We start from the raw sequence: 10,000 nt of genomic DNA on the forward strand, positions 1-10,000 counted from the left end.
TCACAAAGTCTGCAAACTACCCCCAGAAAATAGACCATAAATCTGTAAACTACCCCGAGAAAATAGACCACAAAGTCTGAAAAGTACCGCCAGAAAATTAACTTCAAATTCCGTAAGCTACTCCGTTACACTATTGCAGGCTTGTGCCAGAGAGAAAAGACAGAAAGATTTATTTTGAGGAAACACATGGGGAAGAACAAAACTAGAGAAATATAGAAGCAAAGACAGAAAAACGAAGAAATGGTGGAAAAGAAAGAAAGAAGAAAGAAAGATAAAAAGAAACAGAAAAAAATCATGATGTAATAAACCAGTCACCTGTAATAAACATATCAGATCTGGAATGAAAAGACTGAAAAAACATACATACATGCATACATGCATACTTACATACATGCAGACATACATACATACAGATAGGCAGACAGACACAGAGACTGAAACACACAGAGATCGACACATACATACATACATACATACAGACAGACAGACAGACAGACAGACAGACAGATACACAAACACATACTGAAACAGACATAGACTGACACAGACATGTATATCGACAGACGTACAACCAGACAGACAGCCAGACACAGACACACACCTTCCCACCCACTCATCCACACACACACACACACACACACACACACAACGACCCACACGTACCCACATCCACCCCTTCCCCCCACCTTCCCACACCCACCCACCCAACAAAACCCCAATGCCCACTACCAAACCTGGCCAATCATGGTCTCCCAACAGATGTTGGCCCGAGTGGCGTTCAAGTGGCTGTCACAGTCCGCGAGCAGATGGCTGCTGTTGCTCTGTGCTGTGCCAGGGGAGGAGGTCACGGGGGCCATCTGGGTGATGATAGGGGAAGGGGAGGGGAGGGGGGTGGTGGAGGGGAGGTCCAGGAGGAGGTTGGAAGTGGAGGAACTGTTGGAGCACTGTGATGAGTTGGTGATCTCCCCTGCCTGGAAGGTGGCGTTTTGCTGGGGGACAGTGTGTAAAAGTAGTAGTAGTAGTAGTAGTAGTAGTCGTAATGATGATGGTAAAGGTGATGACGTAATGATGATGGTAAAGGTGATGACAATGATACGAATGATACTGATATTACTAACAACAACAGCAACAACAACAACTGACAACAACAACAACAACAGCGATGCTACTACTACTACTACTGATGATGATGATGATGATAATAATGATGATGATAATTATAACAATGATGTTGATAATGATACCACTACTACTACTGCTATTCGTAATGATGATGGTAATGGTGATGACAATGATAAGAATGATATTGATATTACTAACAACAACAGCAACAACAACAACTGACAACAACAACAGCAGCGATGCTACTACTACTACTATACTACTACTACTACTACTACTACTATTACTACTACAACTAATGATGATGATGATGATAATAATGATGATGATAATAATAATAATGATAATAATTATAACAATGATGTTGATAATGATACCACTACTACTACTGCTAGTAGTAGTAGTTGTAGCAGTAGTAGTAGTAGTAAATAAAATTGTTTAGACTGTACTAAATCTTGTGCAGAGACAAATCAAAACAATATCACGCCAGTTATTCAGACGCGTGCAAATAAACTTCTGATCCTGAGGGATAAAAGACAAAACACAAACACACGTGAACAGAAAGCTGGAGACAATGCAGACGAGAGAGAGAGCGGAGGGGAGGGGGTGATGATGGCTATGACAGTTATGGCTCACTCTGTCTATCTGCCTCTGTTTGTCAATTAGAATGTGTGTGTGTGTGTGTGTGTGTGTGTGTGTGTGTGTGTGTGCGCGCGCGTGCGTGCGTGCGTGCGTGCGTGCGTGCGTGTGTGTGTGTGTGTGTGTGTGTGTGTGAGAGAGAGAGAGAGAGAGAGAGAGAGAGAGAGAGAGAGAGAGAGAGAGCTACATATACTGAGAGTGTTGAACGGAGACAACACTTGTCTATTCTCTTACACACACACACACACACACACACACACACACACACACACACACACACACACACACACACATTATGTGCGCGCGTCTTCTGCTTACTTTTCTGACGCATAAGAGAGTGAGAGAAGGACAAACAGAGACAGACAGACTTATAGACAGACAGACAGACAGACAGTTACCAGGTCTTCCTGCTTATAATACAGAGCGATGAACAAAGTATACAAGTTGATCAGGTTGAGAACGAAGATTCTGAAAAAAAACAACAACAGTAAATAAAAGTCATTTCTCATTTATGAATGCAGATATTACTTTTGTATTTTGCTTAATGTTATCCAATCTTTGCCCTATAACTCAATGAATGAACGTATGGATAAGTCATCCAACCAACCGACCAATCAACCAACCAACCAACTAACCGACCAACCAGCCAGCCAACCATCCAACCAACCAACAAGTCAAGTAACCAACGAAGTTGTCTTCATGTAGCCTTTCCTAATCAATCAATCAATCAATCAATCAATCAATCAAACGTTTTGCTGAATAAGAACATAATTTCTTAAAAAAAAAAAAAAATCCACAACGTAACATTATGTACAATATACATCACTACCGTGAAGAACAGTGCTCACGCCGGCCAACTTCGGCACATGATTCCTGTCTGTTTCAAAGCAAAATCCAAAGGTCAAAGGTTAAAATTCCTACAGCCTTTTATGGTCAGAGGGTCAGTGAATTCACATCCTTCTTCTTCTTCTCCGTTCTGGGTTGCAACTCCCACGTTCACTCGTACGTACACGAGTGGGCTTTTACGTATATGACCGTTTTTACCCAGCCATGTAGGAAGCCATACTCTGCTTTCGGGGGTGTTCATGCTGGGTATATTCTTGTTTCAATAACCCACCGAACGCTGACATGGATTACAGGATCTTTAACTTGCGTATTTGATCTTCTGCTTGCGTATGTATACACACGAAGGGGGTTCAGGCACTAGCAGGTCTGCATATATGTTGACCTGGGAGATTGGAAAAATCTCTACTCTTTACCCACCAGGCGCCGTCACCAAGATTCGAACCCGGGACCCTCAGATTGAAAGTCCAACGCTTTAACCACTCGGCTATTGCGCCCGTCGAATTCACATCCGCTGTGTCCAGTTCCCGGCAAAGTAAAGCGGGGCCCAACCCTCTCTTTTTGCCGTTATTAACCTTCCCCAACCGAAGTAATGTACCACACTTGGGTAGAGTGAGGAAAATCGGAAAGTCTTTCCCAGGGACACAACACCAAAATAACCGAAGCTGGGCCTCTAACTCTGATCACTGGTGAACATTGAATCAAAGTACAATGCCTAACCAGTTCTGCCACAGTGCTCCTGGAAGTCCTTTTTCACACAGGAATGAAGCGTGAGATCAAAGACAGGTCAACCCCACTGGACCTCAGCATAATGAAGATGCTTCCAGAGAAACCATGAAACTGACCAATCCTTATGTACTTATGCGACACAGTCAATAGCTTTAAAAGTTACCATCTTTAAACACATCGATGAGTCACAGCTCGACTTGGACAGTGAACAACGTGTAACCGTCATCCCAAGGCGGTAAAATATTGTACTGTACGACAAGAAGTCTTCAGGGGAAAACGCCAGTTCGTACGCAAAATGTATCCCCCAATTCACAGATGTCAATAAAAAAAAAAATTCCTCAACCCATGAACTCAGTGCTGCAGAGGTGATCTATCCCCCGCCACAGGCCCTTCATCCATTCCCACACCGCCCATAACTTCTACAATCCAAACTGTTACTGTCCGCGAGTCAGTGCCTGTGTCCTTAGCCAAGATCCTGACTGTTGAAAGGAGTGGCAGCTGAACGCAAAGTAATGCTTCAACAGATGCCGTGGAACGAACCTGCTCGCAGCGCCAATTGCAAGAGGTAGAAGATTTTAGATCAAACCATCCAATACAAAATGGATGACGGAGCTCGTTGACCACGACAGGGGACAAAGTTTTGGGTTAATCAAAATGAATATGCTTCAGTTTGTCAAGAAGTGGAAAGCATGCAGTGGCAAACATTCATTCTCTCTCCCCCCCCCTCTCTCTCTCCACACACACATGTATATATATATATATATATATATATATATATATATATATATATATATATATATATACACATACACGCACACACACACACACACACACACACACACACACACACACACACACACACACACACATATATATATATATTCCCATTCTAAACAAGACGTGTACTCCAAAGTCACAAACCTACACAAAATTGTCTGACTCATGAATCGAGTACATTGCAGCACAGTGCATCATGGTTCAGCACAGCACAGCACAACATAGCGCAACACTACTACATGGCACAAAACAGTACAGTACAGTACAGTACAGCACAGTGCTTACAGTGCCATAAAATAAAATGCAATGAAATACGACACAACAAGATACTGTCGCTTACCTGGCCAGCATCAGACGCAGAGCGGTACGAGGATGGTATTTTTCCATGAGTGAAATGAGGTCAAGGACGTTGGGGAACAGCGTGGTGATCATGGTCACGATGATTGTCAGCTGGGGAAACATGCACAAACATGACAAGGCTGACCCAGTCATGGTCAGAACACGACACCCACCTGACTACTCACACCTTCACACACACAGATACACACTCACACACACACACACACACAGACGCACACACAAACATACGCACGAACAGACACACACAGATTCACAGACAAACACACGCACACATACAGAGAAACGCACAAAGATGTTAAACGGAATAATGAACCCGCTCGCACGCGGAGAGAGAGAGAGAGAGAGAGAGAGAGAGAGAGAGAGAGAGAGAGAGGATTAGGAAGTAGAAACAATAGGAAATAGGAAAAGCTGCAAAAGCAACAGCAACAAAAATAAAACTGTGTGGATTCGAATCAGCAGTATCCATAGAACAGAATAGAATAGAATAGAATAGAATAGAATAGAATAGAATAGAATAGAATGTCTTTATTACCAAGTGTACCGGGGTCACAAGGAATATAATCATATATACAGTCAAGCTTTGAAATCTGAGACTAAACCAGTTGCAGCCATTTTAGATATCTAAACTGAAAAGGGGGAAAAAAGGAAGAAATTATGCTTTTGAACACGGAAAAAACCCGACACTCCCGGAGAGAAAAGAAGACAAACTCTCTTTGCCTCATTTAATTTCCAACCTATTTCTTCCGTGGTATTGAGAGACGTGACAATCAGACTGGCAAGGAATGTGAAGGTCTGATGAAGAAAGATGTATTGACAGACAAATTACAACAATCCACGTTTTGGCCTACAGTGTTTGACAGCCTCCATTCCCTGAACAGGAACCATGATTCACCTTCCATTGAAAACACTGGAATTTCTATCATAGCCCAGTGTGTAATTTTCTCTCCCATTGTCATGTGCAAATACAGCAGAATGATGGAATCGTGGCACATCCGAAGGTGCCCGTTTTACAAAGAAAAGGAAATAATATACTTCGCGCCACACGTAAACTGCGGGGAAGCAATGTTCTCGCCGGGAGAATTTTACACCACGAGTGAGGGAGATGATGAGGAACATGGTTCGTCACTTAAAACGCCGCCACAAAGGAAAACAAAACTGTCTGCGATCTTCGATCATTGATTTGTTTCGACAGTGATCAGAGGCATTAATCAAACAACCTGGCCATCCAAAATTTGAGGAGAAAATCATTACATTAGATCCAGTCATGGAGTTTTACAAATTTTATTTATTCAACTGTTCCGGCAATACCTTCCATAGGGAACACTGAAATTTCTATCAATGCCCAAGATGAAACTTTCCTCCGTTTGTCACGTGCAAATACAGCAGAATTATGGAGTCATTGGCACAGGGGGAGGCTCTGCAGTTGTGCTATCGCTGCCTTCACGCCCCAGAGCTCATGGAATCTGGGTCAGCTCGCCTGTCCCCTTGAATCGGTCACATGCTCAGTCAATCTGGTCAACTGTTCATAGTGTACAGAATGATATGACTGTTAATAAACAGGTGTTGGCTGAGTTGCGAAAAGGATCATTATTGATTAAGTTAAATGTATCATTTCTGGTGTAAAAGATAATTGAAGTTCGTGATGTTGAAAATGGCCATAAAACATGATCCACTGGCCTTGCTAAAACAATCCTCCGAGGAACTGTTGAGGGAGGGAGACAGAAGTGGCAGACAGAAAAACCGATGGACTGACAGCACTGCAGAATGGACGGGAAAACCGTTTGCAGAGACCCAGGCTCTGACATACAACCAACAGACCGGGAGAAATCTCCTGAGCAGTTCTTCTGTGCGGGGCCCCAAAAGCTTTTCACAGAGTTGAAGGAGATGGAGATGATGTTGAAAGTGTTATTTCTGGAGTAAATAATATAGGTGACGAAAAAAGTTATATGGTATGAAAATAATTATTATTCTCGACGTTTCAAATATTATTTCTGACCTACTTTAAAACAAACAAACAAACAAATAAAAACTACATGAAAGCTGTATACCGTATGATCAGTCAGGGTTATATACAACGAATGCCTCAGGTTAATATTTCAGGTTTACATATCAACATCAGTAATTTAAAGAATTTGGTGAAAAATTATGATGTAGGAATGGAATCAATGATTCATGGTCACATTGAAAGAGTAGTGTTTTCTTTTTTTTTCACTGGAATGTGATTGGTTGTTGTTAAAACAACAACAACAACCCCCCAAAAAACAACAACAACAAACAAACAACCCCCCCCCACGCCCACCCCCCAAAAACCCCCCACAAAAAAACCAACAAAACCCACGAAATCGCGGGCTTACAAAGCCTGCATTGACTGTAAACTCCCCAGGGTTAAATGAGTTAATTCCTTTGAATAAAAAAAAAAAGTATCTATACAGGCTGAATCTTTGCAGAGACAAAGAATTTAGAAAAAAAAAACAACTAATCCTTTGAGGATGGACAGCAACAACACCTGATTTGCTGTTGTTATAGTTTTCAGTTTCAGTTTCAGTAGCTCAAGGAGGCGTCACTGCGTTCGGACAAAGCCATATACGCTACACCACATCTGCCAAGCAGATGCCTGACCAGCAGCGTAACCCAACGCGCTTAGTCAGGCCTTGAGAAAAAAAAACACAAAAAAACCAACAAAACAAAACAAAACAAAACAAAAAAACAAACAAACCGGGGGAATAAATAATAGATAAGCTTGCATAAATAAATAAATAAATAATAATTATAATATAGAAAAAGGTAAAAATATGGCAGCGGTGGGATTCGAACCCACGCCTCCGAAGAGACTGGTGCCTTAAACCAGCGCCTTAGACCGCTCGGCCACGCTACCGTATAACATATAGAAAACATACACACTGGTCATTCACACACATGCATAGCCAAACACCCTCTACCTCATTTTCCGACCAGAAGTCGGCCTGGTAATCAGGGTTGGCGAGTTTCTTCAGTTCCAGTTCGCGGGACCTCTCCACGAAGAGGTAGATGACGTAGGTGCTTGCTGCCAGAAGAATGACGATCAGCACGTTGGCCAGGACCCGTAGGAAGATCAGCAAGTACCTGGTAGCAAGGGCATTCGTGTGTTTCATAACCACAGTGTGTGTGTGTGTGTGTGTGTGTGTGTGTGTGTGTGTGTGTGTGTCCTGGCGAGGATCCTTAAGAAGATCAGCAAGTACCTGGTAGCAAGGGCATTCGTGTGTTTCATAAAGACAGTGTGTGTGTGTGTGTGTGTGTGTGTGTGTGTGTGTCCTGGCGAGGATCCTTAAGAAGATCAGCAAGTACCTGGTAGCAAGGGCATTCGTGTGTTTCATAAAGACAGTGTGTGTGTGTGTGTGTGTGTGTGTGTGTGTGTGTGTGTGTGTGTGTGTGTTCTGGCCAGGACCCGTAGGAAGATCAGCAAGTACCTGGTAGCAAGGGCATTCGTGTGTTTCATAAAGACAGTGTGTGTGTGTGTGTGTGTGTGTGTGTGTGTGTGTGCGTGCGTGTGTGTGTCCTGGCCAGGATTCGTAAGATCAGCATGTATTTGCAAAAGCATCTGTGTGTTTCATATTGAAACGAAGAGACCGAAAAGGCAAATAAAGCATGACGACAATTAAATGGTATTATTACGCAATACACAATGAATATTATATGTAAATGTGTGCTGCGTCTTGTAAACAAGAAAGCATGAGTAATTGTAGACTTGTTCGAAAATCACGAAGCGCACTTACTTGTTTTCTTCCTGCTTCTTCTCTTGTTCTTCAACTATAGCTTCCTGGCAAAAGAAAGCACAGTATTATTTTTTTAAACGTCTGATATCACTGACAGTGGAAAAAATAATACAAAATATGAATAACTTTGGACAGTGTGCTCACAATCAACTACAATGGTCATACCAGATAGCGGTTGAGAGATATTTTTTGAGATACATCTGAGGGAAAAGAAAAACAAGTAAGCATCCATCAAAGCAACATGGAACACTTTGCTTCTGGTGGAAAGAACGGCTCGGGGTCAGCGCAGAGGGAAATCTGCGGCGGTCTGAGTCTCCGTGGCAGAATCGGTCAGGTGTTGGACTTCTCATCCAGTGTTCACAGCTACCAGGGTTTGAGTCCCGTTCCGACGTGGTGGTGTGTCTTCGTGAAAGGCATGTACTCCGATTTTTCACACTCCACCCAGGTGTGAATGGATACGTGACTTAGGTTGGGGAAGGTTAAAAGCGGCGGAAGGAGAAGATTGGGCCTCGCCTTCTTATGCTGAGCACTAGACACAGTGGATGTGAATTCACTGCAAAGTTTGCCGAAGAGGGCTTCTTCTTCTTTCTCTTCATCTTCTTTTTCGTTTTCTGTCCCTCAACTCTGTGAAGAGTCACTGGGGCGCAGCACATAATAACTGTTCATCGAATTCATCCAGGTCTGTCAGCTGTGTGTCAGTATTACATGTAAATGACTGTGGGGACCTTTAAGGCAAGCCCAGCATGGTGGGCTACCTCTGGCTCATGCCACAGTTTCCTTCAAACACATACATCATTTCCACTATAGGTTAACTCTCTCCATACGAACGGCGAAAGAGACGACGTTAGCGTTTCACCCCAATTACCATCATCAAAATATTGTAGTCGGAAGGCTCTTATACTGAAGAGGTAAATGTTGACAAAGAAAACCACAATTCTGACGACGGAAGCTATAGGTTGGGTCATTCAGACACCCACTGGACATCCGAAGGGTCTGTGTAGAGGAGAAGAGAGGACTGGCCGTACTGAGTGAGTTAAACCCGAACCTTTAACCTGACAACGGGAAAACACAGTGGGAAGAGACCGACCTTCATGGTGGTGACGATGGAGGCATGCTTGGTGGTGGCGGTCTCCGGGTTGCCCACCATGTAGTCCCAGTCACTGAACAGCTTCCAGGCGAACGTGAACTGCTCGTCCTTGTTGGACATGCGGCTCTGGCGAGAGTTGGAGGCCATCCTGGAAAACAAGAATTAGAATGATAACGACAACTAACAATAACGATAATAACGACAGATTTGTGTATAAAGGGAAGTGGAAAAAACATGGTCTCAATTTCAGTTTCAAGGTGGTGTCTAAAGCGTGCAGTCTGATCCATATACGCTACACCGCATCTGCAGTTTATTGATATATTAAGCAAAAAACCAAAACAAAACAAAAACAAACAAAAAAACCCAACAAAAAACAAAAACAAACAAACAAACAAAAAAAAAAAAAAAAAAAAAAAAAAAAAGAAAGAAAGAAGAAAAATAGGAGCAGATATTTCAAGGAGGTGTCTAAAGCGTGCAGTCTGATCCATATACGCTACACCACATCTGCAGTTGACTAACAAAAAAGAAAGAAGAAAAACAGGAACAAGTGCCTGATCATTTCTTAAACCCGACGCGCCGGTCAGGCCTTGAGAGAGAGGGAGAGAACGATAACAGCAAACTGGATTATAACAGATTTGTTTATTGAGGGAAGTGGGGGTTCTTTATATCCAACCATCTGGGCAAAAAGAGA

At 42.8% G+C, this 10,000-nt stretch overlaps 1 protein-coding gene and 1 non-coding gene across 2 annotated transcripts in view; both read right to left on the minus strand.

The window, feature by feature from the left end:
• The window catches only part of LOC143291531 (transmembrane channel-like protein 1), a 40,639-nt gene that overhangs the window by 10,189 nt on the left and 20,450 nt on the right, over positions 1-10,000 (minus strand). The window contains exons 8-13 of the mRNA XM_076601434.1: positions 9,310-9,457; positions 8,223-8,266; positions 7,410-7,572; positions 4,451-4,560; positions 2,160-2,229; positions 735-989 (exon numbers count right to left, since the gene is read on the minus strand). Coding sequence (XP_076457549.1) covers positions 735-989; positions 2,160-2,229; positions 4,451-4,560; positions 7,410-7,572; positions 8,223-8,266; positions 9,310-9,457 — 790 coding nt within the window. The remainder of the gene's footprint in view (positions 1-734; positions 990-2,159; positions 2,230-4,450; positions 4,561-7,409; positions 7,573-8,222; positions 8,267-9,309; positions 9,458-10,000) is intronic.
• Trnal-aag (transfer RNA leucine (anticodon AAG)) lies at positions 7,264-7,345 on the minus strand. Its single transcript has one exon. It is a non-coding gene; the product is annotated as a tRNA-Leu (tRNA).

The sequence above is a fragment of the Babylonia areolata genome, chromosome 1, assembly GCF_041734735.1.
Source record: "Babylonia areolata isolate BAREFJ2019XMU chromosome 1, ASM4173473v1, whole genome shotgun sequence".
Taxonomy (NCBI): Eukaryota; Metazoa; Mollusca; class Gastropoda; order Neogastropoda; family Buccinidae; genus Babylonia; species Babylonia areolata.